The sequence below is a fragment of the Mercenaria mercenaria genome, chromosome 13 (assembly GCF_021730395.1).
Source record: "Mercenaria mercenaria strain notata chromosome 13, MADL_Memer_1, whole genome shotgun sequence".
NCBI classification, from domain to species: Eukaryota; Metazoa; Mollusca; class Bivalvia; order Venerida; family Veneridae; genus Mercenaria; species Mercenaria mercenaria.
Window position 1 is genome coordinate 58,886,963 of NC_069373.1, and position 25,553 is coordinate 58,912,515.

General features: G+C 35.9%; 1 protein-coding gene across 1 annotated transcript; it reads right to left on the bottom strand.

Annotated features, from left to right (window-relative positions):
- Window positions 1-25,551, bottom strand: LOC128547958 (dihydrolipoyl dehydrogenase, mitochondrial-like). Its single transcript, XM_053521959.1, has 14 exons — window positions 25,410-25,551; window positions 18,190-18,262; window positions 17,644-17,723; window positions 12,346-12,484; window positions 9,140-9,240; window positions 8,578-8,721; window positions 7,872-7,973; window positions 6,933-7,154; window positions 6,140-6,276; window positions 5,339-5,400; window positions 4,378-4,505; window positions 3,723-3,860; window positions 1,081-1,170; window positions 1-760 (listed from the first exon to the last, which is right to left on the bottom strand). The coding sequence occupies exons 1-14, from the start codon at window positions 25,449-25,451 to the stop codon at window positions 695-697; spliced, it is 1,524 nt and encodes a 507-aa protein (XP_053377934.1). The 5' UTR covers window positions 25,452-25,551; the 3' UTR covers window positions 1-694.
- Between the last annotated feature and the right edge of the window lie 2 nt (window positions 25,552-25,553).

Below are 25,553 nucleotides of genomic sequence, written 5' to 3' on the forward strand. Positions count from 1 at the left end.
TGCTTTTGTGCACGAAAGATAAAACGGAAAAAAGGGACATTACAGAAAACAGTCTACAGACAGTTGTTATTTGTTATGAACTTGTTATATTCTTTAATCTAAGGGACAACCTGGCTATCCTTGCAGATTACCAAAAGTTAAAACTATGTTGGACTGGATGATCTGAAAACTAAAACCAGTTGCCGAATGCCATGCATCTTTAAACCAAAAGTAAATGCATTTTCTATAATTCAAACAATACAATTTGATATATTCTGAGAAAAACAACCATATTACCTTACACATGAGACCTTCAGAGTAACATTTTCTTTTTGTTACTGCCACTAAGACATGGTACAGATAGTTCAACAGAAAACAAACCCGTTCAGAAACAAAATTAAACCCGGACTGTATTGTTTACTGACTGTAACCATAGTGAAATAACAATAATCTATAAAGTTATCTGGTGGTCAATGAAAACTATTGTCTTAATCAAAATTCTCTAAAAGGTACTGTATGCTGAAAAGGCATGTCAATTGGAACTGATATTAACACAAAAGAAAACAATAGTCTTTTATTTTTTCACTACTTTTGACTGTGACATTTCACAGGTATATTCATCTACCAGTTTCAACAATCATTTCACATTTAGATGTTTGAAGATGTATAAAGAACTGATGAGATTTCTCAAGTCCATCACTATATAACACTCTGCTCAGAAGTTGATGGGTTTCCCTGAATATGCAGCTAGGTTGGCTTCTCTCAATGCTTCGGAAACGGTCTACAATACAAGAATACATCACAATCACAGCTACGGCATTTATAAATACAGTTAACCATTATCCAGTAGCCTAAATATACTCGTATTTCAACACGAAGTACATTCCTTAAATAGAGATAATAGCAAAAGAAGAAAAATATAGTATCACTGCATTAATGTTTTTGAGTCTTTCAAACTACGACTACTACTAAGAGATACTTCTTAATTTTTATAAATCAAAATGACAATAGAAAAAGACTGATTTAACAACAGATTTAAATATTTTGAGATATTTGGCCTGAGTGGATAGACTATGTATTTATTGAATAGTGTATACTTACAGGATGGGCATGACAAACTCTGGCAACATCCTCACATGATGCTCCATACTCCATGGCTAACACAGCTTCATTGATCAACTCTCCAGCTACCTGTTATGATACATGATTCTTTTGCTTAAAAAATGAAGTATTACCTTGGACATTTCAAACTACTCTATTCTAAAAGATACTAGGAGAAATTTACAAGAAAACAATTTAGCATCCATGATTTTATTTTGGCAAATTTATTTAGAAAAGAATTTCCATAAAAATTATAACCTGACGAATGTTCACTATAGTATATCAAATTGAACACAGTACATAACAAGAGGACCATGATGGTCCTGAATCGCTCACCTCTTCCCACATGACCCAGTTTTGAGTATGACGTCGTTTTTTCTATTATCTGACATAGTGACCTAGTTTTGAACTTGACCTAGGTATTATCAAGATAAAAATTCTGACCAATTTTCATGAAGATCCATTGAAAAATATGTTCTCTAGAGATGTAACAAGGTTTTTCTATTATTTGACCTATTGACCTAGTTTTCAAAGGTACGTGACCCTGTTTTGAACTTGACCTAGATATCATCAAGGTGAACATTCTCACTAATTTTCATGAAGATCTCGTGAAAAATATGGCCTCTAGAGAGGTCACAAGGTTTTTCTATTTTCATACCTACTGGCCTAGTTTTTGACCGCACGTGACCCGGTTTCGAAATGACCTAGATATCGTCAAGGTGAACATTCAGATCAATTTTCATGAAGATCCATTGAAAAATATGGCCTCTAGAGAGGTCAAAAGATTTTAATAATTTTAGACCTACTGACCTAGTTTTTTAACGCAATTGACCCAGTTTCAAACTTGACCTAGATATCATCAAGATGAAACATTCAGACCAACTTTCATTCAGATCCCATGAAAAGTATGGCCTCAAGAGAGGTCACAAGGTTTTTTTTATTATTTGACCTACTGACCTAGTTTTTTAAGGCACGTGACCCAGTTTCAAACTTGACCTAGATATCATCAAGATGAACATTCTGACCAATATTCATGAAGATCCATTCACAAGTATGGCCTCTAGAGAGGTCACAAGGTTTTTCTATTTTTAGACCTACTGACCTAGTTTTTGACCGCAGTTGACCCAGTTTCGAACCTGACCTAGATATCATCAAGATGAACATTCAGACCAATTTTCATACAGATCTAATGAAAAATATGGCCTTTAGAGAGGTCACAAGGTTTTTCTATTATTTGACCTACTGACCTAGTTTTTGAAGGCACTTGACCCAGTTTCGAACTTGACCTAGATATCATCAAGATGATCATTCAGACCAATTTTCATACAGATCCCATGAAAAATATGGCCTCTAGAGAGGTCACAACGTTTTTCTATTATTTGACCTACTGACCTAGTTTTTGATGGCACGTGACCCACTTTTGAACTTGACTTAGATATTATCAAGATAAACATTCTGACCAATTTTCATGAAGACCTCATGAAATATATGGCCTCTAGAGAGGTCACAAGGTTTTTCTATTTTTAGACCTACTGACCTAGTTTTTGACCGCACGTGACCCAGTTTCGAACTTGACCTAGACATCATCAAGATGAACATTCAGACCAACTTTCATACAGATCCCATGAAAAATATGGCCTTTAGAGAGGTCACAAGGTTTTTCTATTATTTGACCTACTGACCTAGTTTTTGATGGCATGTGACCCAGTTTCGAACTTGACCTAGATATTATCAAGGTGAACGTTCTGACCAATTTTCATGAAGATCTTGTGAAATATATGGCCTCTAGAGAGGTCACAATGTTTTTCTATTTTTAGACCTACTGACCTAGTTTTGGATGGCATGTGACCCAGTTTCGAACTTGACCTAGATATCATCAAGGTAAACATTCTGACCAATTTTCATGAAGATCTTGTGAAATATATGGCCTCTAGAGAGGTCACAAGGTTTTTCTATTTTTAGACCTACTGACCTAGTTTTTGAAGGCACATGACCCAGTTTCGAACTTGACCTAGATATCATCAAGATGAACATTCTGACCAACTTTCATAAAGATCCCATGAAAAATGTGACCTCTAGAGTGGTCACAAGCAAAAGTTTACGGACGGACGGACGGACGGACGGACGCACGCACTGACGCACGGACGGACGACGGACACCGCGCGATCACAAAAGCTCACCTTGTCACTTTGTGACAGGTGAGCTAAAAATGTTGTTACTGTAATTTAATGTAATATCAGATGATGAATTTTACAGAATTCTCCACTAGAGTATCGTGAAAAATTTCTCAACACTGGCAAAAATACTGTATAACAGATGGTATGGAAAACTGTTTTCTTCAAACTTCAATGAGTTAAACTGTTTCTCATTCAGCTATACAGACATATTAAAAAAGCTAAGGTTTGAAGACATAAACGTACTCATTATTTAAGTAATACTTAGTCATCTTCATCAGCTAAAACTTGTAAAAACCATGTAAGTGTGTTGTTTGTTACATATAAATTAACACCTTTAAAATGAAAAGATTTAGGTTCACATGTACATTATTGCATTATGAGGTTCTAAATTCTACTCCATATTATCTACATGTTCTGTAACAAACAAGAAATCTATCATTCAAATTTCAATTCAATTATACTTACAGATCCAATAAAATGTACTCCTAGAATTCTGTCGGTGGCCTTGTCGCCGAGAACTTTAACAAAACCGTCGGTATCGTCAACAGTCTTAGCTCGACTATTAGCAGCCAATGGAAATTTACCAACCTTGTATTCCACTCCCTGAATAGCAAACAAGTTTATGTGAAAACACAACTTTTATATAAAATACAAAATGCATTAATTCCTGAAAAAAACTGAAACTTGCAAAATCTTGACTAATGAATCACATCAATGATTTAGCCTTAAGTAGAAAATGAGCAACATTTGTTATCAAATCCTGTTTGTTGCAAAAAGCATCTTAACTATATGACTGTGTTAAATATATGGCCAGTTTCTTCTATGTATATTTGCATCATGTTAACTACATGTAGTTCGATATCTAGCAAGTGCTGACTATTTTCAACAAGTAAAAGAAAGCTTTAACAAATAATACAAGTGTTGGTGGAGGAAAAAACTGGTAAAACTAAGGCAAAACTCCCTGTTGAGAATCAATCGTTGAGTTTAGAGTAACAATGACAAAGTTTCTGATCTTATCATGACTTTCCAGCTTGGCAGAGGAGGAAGACTAATGATCCTTAACAAGTGTCAGTACTGACCCTCAATTTACCACCATGTGACTAATCAAAGATAAACTAACCTCCTCTTTAAGCTGTTCCTCATTTTTACCGACCCAGGCCACCTCTGGATGAGTATAAATCACAGATGGTACACAGTTATAGTCTATATGTACAGCTCCACCACACATACCCTCTACACAGATTATACCTGAATTATAATAAGATTCATCAGTAACTGCTATACAATCTAACAACTGGGTTATACTTGCACTAAATAGTTCACATTAGTTTCATAGTTCAAACTGGTAACAGTTCTTGTAGATCTATCAAAAAATGGGACAGCTACTTTTAACAAGTACATTTTTAAAATTTCTACTATAAAAAATATAGGCTGACAAATCAAAATAAGTTGAATGATCTTAGTAGAAGGCCACCTATGAATTATTTTGGCAAAATTACTTTGAAACCCATTTAATGGTTTCTGAAAAGAAAATTTTAATTTTTTCCCCTTTTCCATTGCCATATAAGAAATTGAAGCGACCAGGATGAAAACCCAAGGAATAATGAAGTTTGAAGTTGGCCAAGTGGTTTGGATGTTGTATGGAGTAAAGCCTTGATGACAATGATCATTATGAATGACAAAAAGGGATGAAGCCGCAACATATTCAGAAGTGCTTGAGTACACTTATGGTCTGCCAATAATGGCCTGTACAAATCTTTCATTTTTTTTTTTTTTTTTGTGAATTCTGAAGATGATTCAATAGATGCTTCACCGGCTATGATTTTATTGAAGACACCATACTGTACTACTATAATATTTTGTTTTGAAATGATAAGAGAAGTAGGGAGTATTCTAGTAAGTGGCAATTTACATTTCCTATGGTATCAGGATTAGAAATATAATATCCAGCAACTATGGGCAAATATTTACTGTAGCAATGTGAATATATAGCGTTTTAATTCATACTGATAGATTTCAAGTTAAGGAGAGTCAGTTTGTTTTCCATTATTCATAACATTTGACACAGAACTGTTACAAACCTTCATCTTCAGCTTTATGTGCCAACATAGGACCGTCTATACAATCTCCAATAGCATATATACTGTAAATAGAGATAATATATCCTTAATATTGATGAAAAATAAAATGAAATAGATATTTTAGATAATTTTGTCTTTGTCTACAACAACGTCCAATTGTTACAATACTTTTACAACAATGAATTGCTTAATGATACTCAATATTAAATGAAAACTTTAAACAGATCATCTTACACTTCTCTTTCATACACATGGTATGAGTTACATCTCGGGAAGACATGGCCTGTATTCACCAACATCTGAAGTCTATAACTTAACACTTAGGAACAAAAAACTTCAATTTTCTGTGACTTATTATAGTAAATATTTACAGCTGAAAGTTGTTTGTCAATTTGGAAGTTACATTCATTCAGTTTCTTTACAATCAGAGAATGGTAGAAAAAAATAATCATTTTTTGGTCTGTCTACATTTCAGGCTTTTTCTTGAAAACTGTCAAGCATCTACTAAATAAACATTTATCAGTCCGGGGTTGGTTGTGTTTGGCTCTGAAACTGAACCAACACAGATTTTAATGGGAGAGTAAACCACAAGGCACCCTTCTAGGAATAATTTTATGCTCAGGTGGGTAAACAGATATGGCTACCTAACATGAGAAATTTTCACATCCAGTGTAACTCCAAACCCACAGTGTTGACAGACAAGTGATTCAAGGTCAACAAACTTTACCTTTCAGCCATTGGAGCTCCAATTTACAAAGCTTTAAACTATTACATTACATAAATATGCTGTAAGATATATACCTAGGTACTGAAGTCTGGAATCTGGAGTTGACAGGAACTCTACCTCTGTTGTCTGTTGAAATATTAACTGTTTCTAAACCTAGGTTATTTGTGTAGGGACGTCTACCAATGCAAACTAATAACGTGTCACAATCAATCTGAAAGTTTCAGTGTAAACAGTGGTATTAACTTCATACAATGTAAAGAAGGTACATACCTGAAATTTTTTTTTTAATGCAACAAATCCAACTTTTTTTAGGGAAACCGATTTTTCTTTATTTGGCTGCCAGACTATGTAGATCTCTTTAAAACTACAAAAGTCAAAAGGGGAACAAGGATACCAACAAATACGAGCCAATTTTACTGTTTCAACAGACGGAATATATTCCTAAGACATTTACTTGACTTGTTTAAGGCTGTTTTTTTCTTCAATAGAATTTCAGTCATGTCATATGGATCACTTATCAAGAATACCTGGATTACCTTACAGTTCTACTCACTTCTTTTTATATGAAAATAACTGACAGCTTTCCCCACATGAATCAGAGGAGAGGGACAAATGACTGCAGACAATCTATCTTCTTGGAGAACAAACACAGTGTCCTGGGATCCAACTAACATCCTCTTGATTCACAAATCCAAGTTACCCAAGAGAGATCACAATATATTTCACATAATGTTCAGAAAAATATTTATATCTAAGAACAGTATTCTTAAGACATATAACTTTTACATAAATCTCTTTACTTCTGTACTTTAAGGCCTACTCATATATGTGTGGCATACTGTTTGAACAGTTATCTACAGTACCTACCTCCTCCTTTTTCCCATTTTTAACACCTTCAATTGCCACTTTGATATTACTTCCTTCTCTCGATGCTGACACAACTTTTGTATCTAATTTAAAGTCAAGTCCTTGCTTTTTGAGAATTCTTTGAAAGTTTTTAGCAACCTCCATATCTATTCCTAAACCACCAATATGACTAAGGAATTCCACACACGTAACTTTGGCACCAAGTCTTTGCCATACTGACCCCTGCAACACAAGACAAGATGAGCAGAACAGTATACAAAACCTTTATTAGTCATAACCGTAAATGCTTTTAAGGCTCATAATGCCTTTGTTTAAAATGTGGCCACCACATTTTCCGTTAGAAACATAACATACATCAATTTCTTGTTTAATCCTACTTCTGATAATTACTTCCATTAACATTTGTCAAAGGTTTGAATATTACTGAATATATTGGAATGTTTTATTGAATCTATTTTTTTTTTATTACCTCCCTTTATGGCTCTAACTATAACAGTTCACGTGCAATATTAAAAGTAGTGTTTTTCTAACCATGTTAGTATGCATAACATCTATTTGAAAAGCTGTCTGATCTGTTAATAAGATAAAAATTTAAAGCATTATGGACCTTTAAGTTATAGTATACCAGTACCTCACTTTAAAATACTCTTTTTACTTTATACAACAGGGTATTTATCGCTTTTTAATAAAGTCTTCTCCATCAGACTGAACTTACACTAAGTGTGAAGATCACAAACTAGATTATGAACTCAAAGATGCCCTATTTCCTTGATACATTTAAAAACAGTCCAATGTTTTTGTTCTCACTTGACTCTTGTGTCCCCTTTTAACTCCTTCTTTTTTTCAATATTTCATAATTAAAACTGAACTATGAGTGAAAATTTTAAGTTATCTGAGAGAAAAATTTGACTCTTTTCTACTCTGTTAACCATTACTTACTAATTCTACCCCAATAACACCAGCTCCAATAACAATCATTTTCTCTGGTACTTGTTTCAGTGAGAGGGCACCTGTTGATGATACCACGGTTTCTTCATCAATCTGTAAATTAACAAACAATATATGGTCAAAGACTTTTTTAACTCAAAAATCATGCACTTATAATATAGTTTTTGAATAAAATTCATTGAGAAGTTACTTTCTTATATTTATTTTCTTCTGAAATTGATTTCACATTTACATTACTGGTGTAAAATGTGGATCTGTAACAAAATTACAGTCTTCTCAAGTTGTATCCTACTTTTTTTCTTTGTATTGAGGAACATAATTCAAAATAAGTTACACTTCATTCAAGTACTTACATATTTGTATGATTACATAGATCAATACATTGACCTGTGCGTGCTAACTAAACTGCAAAAGAATGGATAAAATTTCTGTTTTGTATATTTTATCATTTTAAATAGTGGCCTATTTACCAGACCCTTGTGGAGATTGAGGCAAGGCTATTTCATACAAAGAGGCGATATGAAAGAAAACTTTTTTTTATGAAAATTCCAAATAGATAGGAACAATGGTAATCTTTCACATCTCTACATCCATATAAGAGGGTGACAGCATGACTTTAAAACAGTTAAAAGCTTAACCTATCGCTAGCTTTTACTAATGAACATGTAAATGCTAGGTAAACAAAAACTTAACTTACATCAATTCCTGGGAAAGGTGTAACTTCAGATCCTGTTGCAATGAGAATATTTTTGGCTGTTATAACTTCTGAGCTTCCATCATTTTTCAGGGCTGTCACTTCATTAGGGCCTGTGATTTTGCCATGCCCATTTACATGTGTTACCTGCAAGTTGAATTGTAACATAAGTACATGTATATTATGATTTGTTTGGGACTTTTTGTTTTTTTTTGTTGGGATTAACATCACACAGACATATTTCATTATCACATGGCAAACGTGTCTGGCATTTTTTTCCAGGATCAAGCAGGCATTGGGGTAGATCCAATGACCTTCTTTACTTGACCAACAGGACATAGACCTATAACTTAAAATTAGGTTCAACACTTCTGTGGAGTTTTGAGCTGCAAGATTCATATAAACAAGTTTGTATAGACCAGTCTAGAGGTACAATCTGGCTAACCTCAAAATTGGGAATAAAGAACCAGTAAAATGCTTGAAGTTTCAGATTGGTCTATAAACTCAGTTTTTTTGCTTTGAGCAAACTTTGTTAAACAGTGCTGGTTTCAGCTGGAATACCTACCTTATTCTGTTTAAATAAATGTGCTATTCCGCCTGTTAAACCTTTCACAGCCTTTTCTTTCTGTGCCATCATCTTTTCTAGGTTCAAACGGACACCATCAACTGGAAAATATAATAGTACATGTGCGTGTTCGGGTTTAGCATCTTTTTCAACAATTTTTCAGTCATATAAACAATGGTGTCTACTTGTAGCAGTGAGCACTTTATAGTGATGCCTCACCGGAATATCACGTCATAGACAAGTGACATGATACCCCACCCAGTCACATTATACTGAACCGGGCTGACAAGGCCTAGCACTGTTCCTCTTAATGCTGAGCGCCAAGCAAGGAAGCTACTAGAACCATTTTTTTTTACGTCTTTGGTATGAAGCAGCCAGGGATCAAACCCAGAAGTATTACCACAGCCATACTACTGTAATATATGTCATCTTAATATATCTGCACATAGCAACTTAATTAAAACAAGAGGGCCAAGATGGCCCTAGGTCACTCACCTGTGTAACACACCATAACAGTGTAAACATGTTTTACCTAGTGATTTCATGTTGACAAATATTCTGACGAATTTTCATAAAGATTGGACCAAAAAACGTGGCCTCTTGAGTGTAAACAAGCATTTTCTTTGATTTGACCTAGTGACCTAGTTTTTGATCCCACGTGACCCAGATTTGAAATTGTCCAAGACTTCATGATAAACATTCTGACCAAAATTTATGAAGATAGAATCAAAAATGTGCCCCCTAGGGTGTAAACTAGCTTATTCTTTGATTTGACCTGGTGACCTAGTTTTTGACCCCACATGACCCAGGTAAAAATTCATACTATATTTCATGCAGACAAACATTCTGACCAAGTTTCATGCACATCAAATGAACAAGAGTGTTAACAAGCTTTTCCTTTGATTTGACTGGGTGACCTAGTTTTTGACCCCATATGACCCAGTTTCAAACTTGGCCTAGGAATCATCAAGATAAACATTCTGACCAAGTTTCATGAAGATAGGGTCATAAAAGGGGCCTCTTAGTTGTTAACAAGCTTTTCCTTTGATCTCACCTGATGACCTAGTTTTGACCAGACATGACCCAGTTTCGATCCAGGCCTAGAGATCATCAAGATAATCATTTTGTGCAAATTTTATCAAATCAAAGCATAAATGAAACCTCTATATGGCTGAAATGGCCAAAATAGAAAATTTTGCCCCTTTCATGGGCAGTAACTCTAGAACCCATGATGGAATCTAGCCGGTTTTCGAAAGGAAACCAAGATCTTATTGTGACTTAAGTTGTGTGTAAGTGTGGTTAAAATCAAATATAAAATGTCACTTCTATCGTGCTCACAAGGTAAAGATTACCAAATTTTAGCTCTTTAGGAGGTCAATAAGGGCTGCAACTCTGGAACCTATGATTGGATTTGACAAATTCATCATGGAAATCCAAGATTTATTGTTGTTGATGACATTTTGCAAGTTTGTATCAAATCAAACCATAAATGAAGTCTCTATATAGCTGCAAAAACCAAAATAGCAAATTTTGGCCCTTTAAGTGGCCGTAACTCTTGAACCCATGATGGAATCTGGCCAGTTTTTGAAAGGAACCGAAATATTATGCCAATACAAGTTGTGTGCAAGTTTGATTAAAGTTGATTGCAAAATGTTGTCTCTATCGTGTTCACAAGCCAAAACAGCATATTTTGACCCTTTCAGGGGCCATAACTCTGGAACCTATGATGTTATCTGGCAAGTTTTCGAAAGGAACAGAGATATTATGCCAATACAAGTTGTGTGCAAGTTTGATTAAAGTTTATTGCAAAATGTGGTCTGTATCGTGTTCACAAGCCAAAAAATGGCAAATTTTGGCCCTTTAAGGGGCCATAACTCTGGAGCCCATGATGGGATCTGGCCGGTTTTCGAAAGGAACCGAGATATTATGCCCATACAAGTTGTGTGCAAGTTTGATTAAAATCAAATACAAAATGTGGTCTCTATCGTGTTCACAAGGAAATTGTGGACGGACGGACGGACCACGGACAATCACAAAAGCTCCTGTCACTATGTGACAGGTGAGCTAAAAACACAACTTCAGGATTATGCTTAGAAACAACCAATCAGATGCAGATGTACAATATAGACAGTCTCAAATTCTGCATATACAGAGTAAATTTGGGGATCACAATTTCAAGCTGGTTTAAAGTAAAACTAGAAGATGCTTTTGCAAAAAAGCGCATTGTCTCCCCCAATGCAAAGTGGTATAGGCAAGAAGTCAGTAGGGGTCAGGAGCGAAAGTCAAAGAGACATTGATGGTTGGCTGCAATAGAGATCATCTACTTGGCATGTCCAGTCATCCCGCTAAGTTTCAACACTCTTGGCCTAGTGGTTCTCAAGTCACTGTTCAGGCTCCTGTGACCCTGACCTTTGATCAAGTGACCCCAAAATAAATAGGGGTCGTCTACTCTGCATGTCCAATCATCCTATTAAGTTTCAACATTCTAGGTTGAGTGGTTCTCAAGTTATTGACCGGAAATTGTTTTCCATGTTCAGGCCCCTGTGACCTTGACCTTTAATAGAGTGACCCCAAAATTAATTGGGGTCATTTACTCTGCATGTCCAATTTTCCTACAAAGTTTTAACATTCTGGGTCAAGAGGTTCTCAAGTTATTGATCGGAAACGGTTTTCCATGTTCAGGCCCCTGTGACCTTGACCTTTAACAGAATGACCCCAAAATCGATAGGGGTCATCTACTTTGCATGTACAATCATCCTATAAAGTTTCAACATTCTGGGTCAAGTGGTACTCAAGTTACTGATTGGAAATGGTTTTTAATGTTCAGGCCCCTGTGACCTTGACCTTTAACGGAGTGACCCCAAAAACAATAGGGGTCATCTACTCTGCATGATCAATCATCCTATGAAGTTTCAACATTCTGGGTCAGGTGGTTCTCTAGTTATTGATCGGAAATGGTTTTCAATATTCAGGCCCCTGTGACCTTGACCTTTGACAGAGTGACCCCAAAAACAATAGGGGTCATCTACTCTAGCAGCCCTACAACCCTATCAAGTTGGAAGGTTCTAGATCAAATGGTTCTCCAGTTATTGCTCGGAAATGAAGTGTGACGTACGGACGGGCGGACAGGGCAAAAACAATATGTCTCCCCCAGAGGGGGGGAGACATAATAATGACTTGTGTAATAAAGGAATGAAATATCTTACATTCTATTCCTCTGTTATTGAGATCCTTGCCCACTGCAAGATGATACAGGTGTGAGTTGTTGAGAAGTGCCTTTGAGGGAATGCATCCAACATTTAAGCAGGTTCCTCCGAGAGTTGGGTCTTTCTCTATACATACTGTCTATAACAAGAAAATTGAAAGGGGGTCAGATTTGTGACTGAACAGTTCACTGCAAAGTGTCAAAAGATATTCTATATACTTTTATTGAGTAATAAAGGTCTTGGTAATTCATGGTTTTTAATAAACATACATTTTTCATATATAATACAGGTACAGGTAGTAGGATGAGACGTTCAATAATTAATTGAATATTTTGTTTACATGGTGTATAACTACAATGACTGAAGCACAATAAAAACTAGAAACTGTGTCCATAGGAGACAGATGCCCCCAAATACTGTGCCATCTTCTACATAGCAAAAAGATTTTCTCTATATTCCATATCACAACAAGAGCTGTCACAGGAGACAATGCGCTCGACTATTTCAATTCTTGATAGTGAAACTGGGCACATCTGTTGAAGCTGGAGCTGTCACTGGAGTGTTTAATGACTCCAATGGTGGATGAAGATATTGCACAATAGCTTGAGTCTGTGTCAAAAATATTAAGATATATGAGCGATAAAGATAAAGTGTATCAAAACACTAAATATGTATAATTCTAAGCAAAAAGGGGGCATAATTCATAAAATATTGGTGCAAGAGTTATACACCTTGTGTCATGATGTGGGTGATGATGTGGAACAACTACTTCAAGTTTGAATCAATCCGTTTAGTAATTACCAAGATATAGTGAAAATGCATAAAAATTAACCTTAAATTCTAAGTAAAAGGGGGCATAATTCATGAAAAATTGGTGCCAGAGTTATGCACCTTGTGTCATATGATGTAGGTGCTAAGGTGGAACAACTATTTTAAGTTGGAATCAAATCCATTTCGAAATAACTGAGATAGAGTGTTAGTGCACCAAAACTTTAACCTGAAATTCTAAGTAAAAAGGGGAAATAATTCATAAAATATTGGTGCAAGTGTTATGGCTCTTGTGTCATATGATGTCAGTGATGATGTTGAACAACTATTTTAAGTTTGAATCAAATCCATTTAGTAACAAGAGGGCCAAGATGGCCCTAGGTCGCTCACCTAAGAAACACTCCATAACAGTGTAAAACATGTTTGACCTAGTGATTTCATGGAAACAAATATTCTGACCAATTTTCATTAAGACTGGACCAAAAAATTGGTCTCTTGCAATAAAACAAGTATTTTCTTAGATATGACCTAGTTTTTGACTCTACATGACCCATGTTCAAACTCGACCTAGATTTTATCAAGGCAATCATTGTGACCAAAATTAATGAAGATCAACTGAAAAAAACAGCCTCTATCACATACAGAAGTTTTTTCTTTGATTTGACCAAGTGACCTAGTTTTTGACCTCAGATGACCCATATTCAAATTCGACCTAGATTACATTAAGGCAATCAACCTGACCAAATTTCATAAATATCAACTGAAAAAAACAGTCTCTATCGCATACACAAGATTTTTCTTTAATTTGACCTAGTGACCTAGTTTTTGACCTCAGATAACCCATATTCAAAACCGACCTAGTTTTCATCAAGGCAATCACTCTGACCAAATTTCATGAAGATCAATTGAAAAATACATCCTCTATTGCATACACAATGTTTTTCTTCGATTTGACCTAGTGACCTAGTTTTGGACCCCAGATGACCCATTTTCGAAATCAGCCTAGATTTTATCAAGGTAATCATTCTGGCTAAATTTCATGAAGATCAGTTAAAAAATACAGCCTCTATTGCATACACAAGGTTTTTCTTGGATTTGACCTAGTGACCTAGTTTTTGACCTCAGATGACCCATTTTCAAACTTGGTCTAAATTTCATCAAGGCAATCATTCTGACCAAAATTCATGAAGATCAATTGAAAAATACAGCCTCTATCGCATACACAAGGTTTTTACGTGATATGACCTAGTGACCTAGTTTTTGACCCCAGATGACCCATTTTCGAACTTGGCCTAGATTTCATCAAAGTAATCATTCTGACCAAAATTCATGAAGATCAACTGAAAAATACCGCCTCTATCGCATACACAAGGTTTTTCTTTGATTTGACCTAGTGACCTAGTTTTTGACCCGAGATGACCCATTTTCGAACTCGGCCTAGATTTCATCAAGGCAATCATTCTGACCAAAATTCATGAAGATCAATTGAAAAATACAGCCTCTATCGCATACACAAGGTTTTTCTTTGATTTGACCTAGTGACCTAGTTTTTGACCCGAGATGACCCATTTTCGAACTTGGCCTAGATTTCATCAAGGTTATCATTCTGACCAATATTCATGAAGAAAATTGAAAAATACAGCCTCTATCGCATACACAAGGTTTTTCTTTGATTTGACCTAGTGACCTAGTTTTTGACCCGAGATGACCCAATTTCGAACTCGGCCTAGATTTCATCAAGGCTATCATTCTGACCAATATTCATGAAGAAGAATTGAAAAATACAGCCTCTATCGCATACACAAGGTTTTTCTTTGATTTGACCTAGTGACCTAGTTTTTGACCCCAGATGACCCATTTTCGAACTCGGCTTAGATTTCATCAAGGTTATCATTCTGACCAATATTCATGAAGATTAATTGAAAAATACCACCTCTATCGCATACACAAGGTTTTTCTTTGATTTGACCTAGTGACCTAGTTTTTGACCCGAGATGACCCATTTTCGAACTCGGCCTAGATTTCATCAAAGTTATCATTCTGACCAATATTCATGAAGATTAAATGAAAAATACAGCCTCTATCGCATACACAAGGTTTTTCTTTGATTTGACCTAGTGACCTAGTTTTTGACCCGAGATGACCCATTTTCGAACTCGGCCTAGATTTCATCAAGGTTATCATTGTGACCATTATTCATGAAGATTAATTGAAAAATACAGCCTCTATCGCATACACAAGCTAAATGTTGACAGACGACGGACGACAGACGACAGACGACAGACGCCAGACGACAGACGACGGACGACGGACGCCGGACATCGAGCGATCAGAAAAACTCACCTGAGCATTGCTCAGGTGAGCTAATAACTGAGATAGAGTGAAAGTGCATCAAAACTTTAACCTGAAATTCTAAGTAAAAGTGGGAGATAATTCATTAAATATTGGTACAAGAGTTATGGACCTTGTGTCATATGATGTGGGAGATTATGTGGAACAATTACTTTCAGTTTGAATCAAATCCATTTAGTAATAATTAAGATAGAGTGAAAGTGCATCAAAACTTTAACCTGAAATTCTAAGTAAAAAGGGGGGATAATTCATGAAATATCTATGTGAGAGTTATGGCCCTTGTGCCATATGATGTGGGTGATGATGAGGAATAACTATTTTAAGTTTGAAACAAATCCATTAAGTAATTACAGAGATAAGGAGAAAAAAGAGAAAGTGTAAAAATTTTTTAACCAAGGTGGGGACGCGGAAGGACGCGGAAGGACGCTGACGCCAGGTTGAGTAGGCTAGCTATCCATATACTTTGTATAGTGGAGCTAAAAACTATCAAAGGGCTGTAACTGCAGTAAACAAGAGGGCCAAGATGGCCCTAGGTCGCTCACCTAAGAAACACTCCATAACAGTGTAAAACATGTTTGACCTAGTGATTTCATGGAAACAAATATTCTGACCAATTTTCATTAAGATTGGACCAAAAAATTGGTCTCATGCCATAAAACAAGCATTTTCTTAGATATGACCTAGTTTTTGACCCTAGATGACCCATGTTCAAACTCGACCTAGATTTTATCATGGCAATCATTCTGACCAAAATTCATGAAGATCAATTGAAAAAAATACATCCTCTATTGCATACACAATGTTTTTCTTCGATTTGACCTAGTGACCTAGTTTTTGACCCCAGATGACCCATTTTCGAACTTGGTCTAAATTTCATCAAGGTAATCATTCTGACAAAAATTCATGAAGATCAATTGAAAAATACAGCCTCTATCGCATACACAAGGTTTTTACATGAAATGACCTAGTGACCTAGTTTTTGACCCCAGATGACCCATTTTCGAACTCGGCCTAGATTTCATCAAGGTAATCATTCTGACCAAAATTCATGAAGATCAAATGAAAAATACCGCCTCTATTGCATACACAAGGTTTTTCTTTGATTTGACCTAGTGACCTAGTTTTTGACCCGAGATGGCCCATTTTCGAACTCGGCCTAGATTTCATCAAGGCAATCATTCTGACCAAAATTCATGAAGATCAATTGAAAAATACAGCCTCTATCGCATACACAAGGTTTTTCTTTGATTTGACCTAGTGACCTAGTTTTTGACCCGAGATGACCCATTTTCGAACTCGGCTTAGAATTCATCAAGGTTATCATTCTGACCAATATTCATAAAGATTAATTGAAAAATACCGCCTCTATCGCATACACAAGGTTTTTCTTTGATTTGACCTAGTGACCTAGTTTTTGACCCCAGATGACCCATTTTCGAACTCGGTCTAGATTTCATCAAGGTTATCATTCTGACCAATATTCATGAAGATTAATTGAAAAATACAGCCTCTATCGCATACACAAGCTAAATGTTGACAGACGACGGACGACAGACGACGGACGACAGACGCCGGACATCGAGCGATCAGAAAAACTCACCGGAGCATTGCTCAGGTGAGCTAAAAAGTCACACATAAAAATCCTTCCTTAATGGTCATCTGCATATCAAGCTTGTTCATAAATGAAAGTTTGAAGCAGATCAGGCTAATAGTATGGGAAGAGTTGGACACACAAAATTTTTCTCTATATTCCATATAGCAAAAACTATCAAAGGGCTGCAGTAAAAATAGTCAAAGAAAAAAATCCTTCCTTAATGTTCATCTACACATCAAGCTTGTTCATCTGTGAAAGTTTGAATCAAATCTGGCCAATAGTGTGGGAGAAGTTGGACACACAAGATTTCGGGACATACTGACGGATGTACGGACAGCGGCAACGCAAAAATGTGTGGGGGCACACTGAACAACCTGAAAGTACTAAACTGTGTAATACCTTCACTACCAACAATGAGGCAGCATCCTTGATTAGCCAGCAATTCAGCCACACAACCCAGACAATCAAGAAGTATTAAACTGTGTGTTACTTTCATTCCCAGCTGTGCTGCCTGATATTGCAGCAAAACAGCTATGTAGCAAAGACCCTGTTACAAACAAATAAGTATAAACTGTGTGTGTTACCTTCATTCCAAGCTGTGCAGCCTTGATTGCAGCAACATAGCCACCCGGTCCAGACCCTATTACAATCAGATCATTCTCCACTGAAATCATTATAACAATTATTAATACATACTGTAGGTATTTGCTAAAGACATATTTTGAACATTAAATGTTACATTAGAACATTACCTATGTTAAGACCTTTTGAACATGTTCATCATGAAAAGGGCGCTATATCAATCTTGTATTATACTATAATAATAAAAATTACCTAATGTATAAAGGTTTTCTCTAAAAATCTTCAAAACAAATCAGGTAAAAGACATTTATTTAGATTTTAACATGGCAGTCACTCAATTTTTTATTATTTTTATGTTGTTATACCAGACTTGAACTTCATAATGCTAAAAAATCATGCAGGGTTCACGCATAATTAGTACCGGTATAATAATACGCGTGTATAATGAAGCTTGGGAGACCCTGGACGCAAGTAAATCTGCCACAAAAAAATGTAACATTGATATTATAACACATTTAAGAAAAACAAAGAAGACCTTATTCCAATACCTCCATTTGAGTAATGTCTATGTGAAACTGTAACGAAAGCACCTGTACATCTTGGAAAGTGACATAGGCCAACCTGAAAATAAAACTGTTATTTATTTATTTTGATTAAAAACTATTTTAACAGATTTTACCCTCAAACTTACGTATGTGATATAGCTATGACTTCCCACTTCTTTTCATAAATTTAAGCCTAATCGGGCAATAATAGCTCGATTGGGCTTTTAAGCCCGATCGGACAATGTGACCAGCCTGATTATTATCACCCTCGCCGTACCATGATTTGCGGAGTTAATTTAAATTCAGCGCAAACTCAACAAGAGCTCGTCGAACATGAAATGCCCCCTTGATGCATTCAGTAATTGCACAAGGAACAGAAATTATTTGCTCACTGTAAACAAAAATTCTACTGTTCTGGTTCAATGTGATATTGACCTTTGACCTATTGACCTCAAAATCAACAGGGGTCATCTGCTGGTCATGATCAACCTCCCTATTAAGTTTAGTGATCCTAGGCCCAATTGTTCTCAAGGTATCGTCCAGAAAGGGTTTAACTGTTCTGGGCCAATGTGGCCTTGACAATTAGCCTACAGACCTCAAAATCTATAGGGGCCATCTACAGGTCATGACCAACCTCCCTATCATGTTTCATGATCCTAGGCCCAAGCGTTCTCAAGTAATTGTCTGGAAACGGTTTAAATGTTCCGGGTCACTGTAACCTTGACCTTTGGCCTACTGACCTTAAAATCAACAGAGGTCATCTGCTGGTCATGATGAACCTCTCTATCATCTTTCATGACCCTTGGCCCAAATGTTCTCAAGTTATCGTCCAGAAACCATTTAACTGTTCCTGTCCAATCTGGCCTTGAACTTTGACCAAATGACCTGAAAATCAATAGGAGTCATCTGCTGGTCATGATCAATCTCCCTATCAATTTTCCTGATCCTAGGCTCAAGTGTTCTTGAGTTATCGCAGGGAAACCGTTTTACTGTTCCTGGTCACTGTGACCTTGAACTTTGACATACTGACCTCAAAATCAATAGGGGTCATCTGCTGGTCATGACCATCCTCCCTATCAACTTTCATGATCCTAGGCCCAAGCGTTCTTGAGTTATCATCCGGAAACCGTTTAACTGTTCAGGGTCACTGTGACCTTGACCTTTGATATACAGATCTCAAAATCAATAGGGGTCATCTGCAGGTGATGACCAACCTTCCTCTCAACTTTCATTTTCCTAGGCCCAAGCGTTCTTGAGTTATCATCCGGAAACGGATCGGTCTACATACAGACCGACCGACCGACAGACCGACCGACATCTGCAAAACAATATACCCCTCCTTCTTCGAAGGGGGGCATAATAAATAACAGTTGTCATATGAAAATGTTTACACACCTGATTAAATACATTTATCCTCCACCACATACATTTAATATGCCAATTAATTTTATTCAATTTAATTATCTACTGGGATTAGTCCGAAACAGTCATGTCAAATAAATTATGTCAGTTGTCTGCAAACCTCGATTTCGTGGCTATGACATCACAGCATGAAAGGTCAAATATAGTCATTAATGTGGTTTTCATGATTTTCAATGTTTTTCCTTTTAAAATGTTTCACTACCGTAACAAAAAATTAAACCATTAACATTTCAAATCTCAATCAAAATAGGTTCTATTCTTCCAGACTTACACAGTGAGGACATAGGAAAGATTCCCCTCTTTACTCTTATGCCAGTGCAGTGAACCTGATCAATTCCAGTGTTTACATGGGTTTTTCTTTTACCATCCCATTACATTGAGCCCACTTTGGGAATGTGATAGCCTTACACATTTGGCTTATCGGGATGACTTATTTTATGATCTGATATTTTATAGTTGTCATCCCTTTAAGGAGACAGCGACAGTCAAAAGTTATCACGCTGTCCCGAAACGTCCTACTATTTGGACTAGGAACATGATAGAGACTATAATAGCCTACATTTACTTCTGATAGGCTGAGGATTATTCAGAAAGTTTGAAAAAGCAGGCAAAAAATTGCAAAGGGTTACACATGGTTCATACAGACCTTCCTAAAAAAATTCAAGTAGTTTTCAAGGAGTTTTCAAGTAGTTTTCCTCCATTTTCAAGGACTAAAATGGGTGCAATGTCACTGTTGCTGAGACATAAAATAACCAATTTAAATCCATTTTAGGACAAAATTAAACAATGTAACACAAGATTTACCTTTAATGCATCGCGGATAAATTAAACAGTGTGAAAATTACTTGAAAGAGCATAAAACCCGTAAAGTACAGTACCGTACCATACTATCGCCGACTCCGTTGCAGGCCCTTATGGCGGTAACGGCTGTTTTTTTTCCGTCGTTTTTTAGTTTATTTTGGTCCGTTTATAATGTTTGTCTGTTTTCACTTTGCACCCGATGAATTTAAAGACTATTTGCCATCTTTAGTACGTTTTTTCCTAAATTCAAGTAGTTTTCAAGTAGTTTCTGACTGTTGCAAAATTCAAGTAGTTTTCAAGGAGTAGGCGTCAAATTCAAGGACTTTTCATGGCCTGTGCGAACCATGTTACAGGTACATGACAAACACTTTTTACGTAGCCGTTATTCATCACAACCTGTGCCATATGACCTCCATTGATGTAAACAAAGCAGATGAAGGAAATTTAGACTTCAAAGAACCATTTTAGGGTATAAAATTGTGTCTTTTTAGTGGCTATATTTAGGGAATAGGAGAGATCGCTGTGACTTCACGCATTAACATCTGTTTATCTGGTGGTGGGCAAAACAAATGTTTTTACATCGTTCGTGTATGGGATCAGAATTTTTAATTCTTAATAACTTTTTTGCTCATTTATAGATTTTCGTAATTCAAAAAGTTTTGCAATACTTACAATTTTCATATTTTCGTATTCAAATATCTTTTTAAAATGAATAACATTTTAAATGACATATAATTTTAATAGCAGCGTAGTGATGTTCAAAACTTTTACAAAAAACACTGTAAGTTATACATTCATAATTAATCCATTTTATTTTGAAATAATAATTAAATGTAATTAATAACTTTCTAGTTTTATAACCATTCCACTGATAAAAAAATTATTGATATAATTTGTGTTTTAAGAAAGTTTAGGCTGTTAGAAAAACATCACTGTTTACAAAAAACAAGAGGGCCATGATGGCCCTATATCGCTCACCTGTTATCATTGCACTTCTTGTCCTCAGAAAAAATATCAAAGTCCAAAGGACAGGAACAACAAAGGGAAGAAATTTAATCAAAAAGAAAAAAAAAAATCTTAAAAGGTACAGATATGTCAAAATACACATAAAAATTGGAGGTACCATCCATGTTGTACCACAGAAAAGTGGTTTCAGTTTTTCCCTACAGCCAATAATAAAAAAGTTACTAAAAATAAGCTATTTATAGTAATGTAAAAGGGAAGTAATTAAAAAGAAAATTATTGTAAGTGAACAAAAGAAGGATCTGCCAAATAAATCTGTTGACATAAATGAAATTTTATATCAGTATCTTCATTAGTTACGAAGATATACCCACTTTAACTTGAAATAAAGGGAGGTAATTTGACATAAAATCAGTCCATAGTTATCTACCCTGATTGCCTCAGTCCAACTAATGACAATAATGAAATTTCAAATAAGTCCTATAAGTACTTACTGATATAAATCCATTTTGATTACAATCAGGGAAGGTAATCAGATATAAAATAACTCTGGAACCTACGACTGAATCTGATTTGTCAAGGAATCCAAGATTTATTGTTGTTGAAGATATTTTGGAAGTTTGTATCAAATAAAACCATAAATAAAGTCTCTTTATGACTGCAAAAGCCAAAATAGCCAATTTTGGACTTTTAAGGGGCCACAACTCTGGAACCCATGATGGAATCTGGCCAGTTTAAGAAAGAAACCAAGATCTTGTGGTGATACAAGTTGTGTGCCAGTTTGGTTAAAATCAAATCATAAATGAAGCTGCTATTGTGCAGAAAAGGTCAAAATAGCTAATTTTGGCCCTATCAGGGGCCATAACTCTGGAACCCATTATGGGATCTGGCTGGTTCAACACAGGAACTGAGATCTTATGGTGACACAAGTTTTGTGCAAGTTTGATTAAATTCAAATCATAAATGAAGCTGCTATTGTGCAGACAAGGTCAAAATAGCTAATTCTGGCCCTTCCAGGGGCCATAACTCTGAGACCCATAAAGGAATCTCGCCAGTTTAAGAAAGGAACCAAGATCTTATAGTGATACAAGTTGTGTGCAAGTCTGGTTAAAATAAAATCATAAATGAAGCTGCTATTGTGCAGACAAGGTCAAAATAGCTAATTCTGGCCATTTCAGGGGCCATAACTCTGGAACCCATTATAGAATCTGGCCAGTTCAAGAAAGGAACCAAGATCTTATGGTGATACAAGTTGTGTGCCAGTTTGGTAAAAATCAAATCATAAACAAAGCTGCTATTGTGCAGACAAGGTAAAAATAGCTATTTTTGGCCCTTTCAGGGGCCATAACTCTGGAACCCATAATGGGATCTGGCCAGTTCAAGAAAGGAACCGAGATCTTATGGTGATAAAAGTTGTGTGCAAGTTTGGTTAAAATAAAATCATAAACAAAACCACTATCGTGCAAACACGAAATTGCTGACGCACGGACGGAGGGACGCGGGTGATCACAAAAGCTCACCTTGTCACTATGTGACAGGTGAGCTAAAAACATGGACGTTTGGCATCTGCCCACCTGATCACTGTCTTATCAGTTCTAACAAGAGCACTGCCTTGCAGGTGCTGACGCTCATCTGATTTTTTTTGTGTAATAGAAATATTGTCCTACCCATGATTTTCTAAGTCTAAAAAGGGCCATCATTCTTGCAAAAAGCAGGACAGAGTTATGTTTCTTGATGTACAGTGTCCACTTCTGATGGTGAACAAGTGTTGCAAGTTTTAAAGCAATAGCTTTGATAGTTTATGAGAAAAGTTGCTTAAACATAATACTCAACCAAGAAAATGATTTTCTAAGTCCAAAAGGGGCAATAATTATTGCAAAAAGCAGGATGGAGTTATGATGCTTGCTGTACAGGGTCAGCTTATGATGGTGAACAAGTGTTGCAATGTTTCAAAGCAATAGCTTTGATAGTTTAAGAGAAAAAGTTGACCTAAACATAAAACTTAACCAAGAAATCTGATATTTTCTAAGTCCAAAAGGGGCAATAATTATTGCAAAAAGCAGGATGGAGTTATGTTGCTTGCTGTACAGGGTCAGCTTATGATGGTGAACAAGTGTTGCAAGTTTCAAAGCAATAGCTTTGATAGTTTAAGAGAAAAAGTTGACCTAAACATAAAACTTAACCAAGAAATCTGATATTTTCTAAGTTCAAAAGGGGCCATAAATCTTGCAAAAAGCAGGATGGAGTTATTTTTCTTGCTGTACAGGGTCAACTTATGATGGTGAACAAGTGTTGCAAGTTTTAAAGCAATAGCTTTGATAGTTTAGGATATAAAGCTGACCTAAACATAAAACTTAACCAAGAAAACTGATTTTCTAAGTCCAAAAGGGGCAATAATTCTTGCAAAAAGCAAGATGGAGTTTGTTTCTTGATGTACAGGTCTGCTTATGATCATGGTGAACAAGTATTCCAAGTTTCAAACAAAAGCTTTGATGTTTAGGAGAAAAGCTGATCCTAACATAAAACTTAACAGGCAAGCGGACGCGACAACCGCTCAAGTGATGACAATAACTCATCATTTTTTTTCAAAAAATCAGATGAGCTAAAAATAGTAGAGGTGCACGGTATTACCGGTAACCGTGGTACCATCTTCCCGTGGTACGATACCGCAGTACTATGGGGATATACTGGTATTTTACAACATTATCCTACTTCTGTTTATTTTTAATTTACATTGTCTATGTAGCCTACGTAACAGCAAATGACACCATGCATGCTTTCCGATTTATATCTCTGGAATTCCATGCTACTATTATTAGTTTCAAAAATAACCACCCAATGGTACAATGAACATGCATGATCGACCGCGTGATCCCAATCAAAACCTTCGAAAACCTCCGATTATTCCGTAATAGATGGATGACGTCATGGGTGCACTTGTTTTTACTTTGAGTCTGGTAATCGGCGAGTCTTGACTCTTGTTAAATGATGATAGACCTTTTTAGTTTAAATATCCTGGTATGTATTTGCATGTATTCAAAAAGAAATATATAGTATGGCAAAAGTTGAGTCGAAATTTATTATTTTTTGTTTGAAAATGATTTGATGAAGCCTTCATACTTTTTGTAAACGTTACTAGTTTATCAAACGGGTGCACCAATCGAACTTCAAACAAGCGTGACCTATATACATGCGACCCAGTGCTTCCCTAGAGACAATATGGCGTCTTCCGACGAATACACGCTGGTAAAAAATACTAAGGGTCATTAATCTAACTAGTCATTTGTCAAGTTATTATTCCAGTGTATTTTTTTCTTTAATTCTAGTCAAGTAACTAGTCTTTATTGTTGCTCATAATAAATTAAGTCTTTCTGAGAGTTTTTCAATATTTTTATGACCACTACCATAGCTGTAAATCTTACAATAAGAATGGTGGTACAGTGGTAATTAGGAAAAAACCGTGGTATACTGCAGTATTTTTTTCAAGGCGGTACCCAGCCCTTAGATCCCTCCTATAGCGAAAAAGGTAAGATTTTCATGACAAATTGATATTTTTGCACATGCCTTCTTAAAACACATATTTTAATCATTGGAAAGATCGTCACAGTCGAGTAACATTTGTAGTAAATGCTGACGTAATTTCCAGTGTGTGAATGCAAATCACGCGTGACCAGTAAACAAATAAAAATGGCTGTGAATCAAGGTACTCCGTGGTTTCAAGGACTAAAGACGATATAAAATCAGAAACCTTTTGGTGGAGCTACTGGGTTTAGTAGAAGTGATTTAAGTGATATTATGGAATTGCCAAAAAAAATGCATGCAGAGATATACCTGCACATTGAAACTTTCACCAATTTATGTTTAACCAAAGGGAAACATTTTTCCATGGAATAAACACATGATGAACATTTTTGCTCTGGTTCAAGGACATCAGTATCCAGAAGTATAATTTCCAGGTATAAAATAGTGACAGTTCAAAATAGAAACAAATGATAAAGGTTTTTTTAGCATCAATATCATAAATATGTTCTACAGACCCTTGCAAATGCTGAAACTCTGTTTACAGTTGAGGCCAACATTTTATAATTTTTGTCTGCTAAAATTTACTTCCGCACCGGTCACCAGAGGTCGCAACGACCTTGACTTCCGCTTTCTGGGTTATGAAACGCTTATAAAAGTTG

Bases quoted from the DNA above. Each gene is read 5' to 3' on its own strand.
- LOC128547958 (XM_053521959.1), bottom strand. From the start codon at position 25,451: ATGTTGGCCTCAACTGTAAACAGAGTTTCAGCATTTGCAAGG. The intron at 1,171-3,722 runs GTAAGTATAATT...GTATCATAACAG, and splicing joins GAGTACATTTTATTGGATCT to GTAGCTGGAGAGTTGATCAA. The intron at 761-1,080 runs GTAAGTATACAC...CTTGTATTGTAG, and splicing joins GAGTTTGTCATGCCCATCCT to ACCGTTTCCGAAGCATTGAG.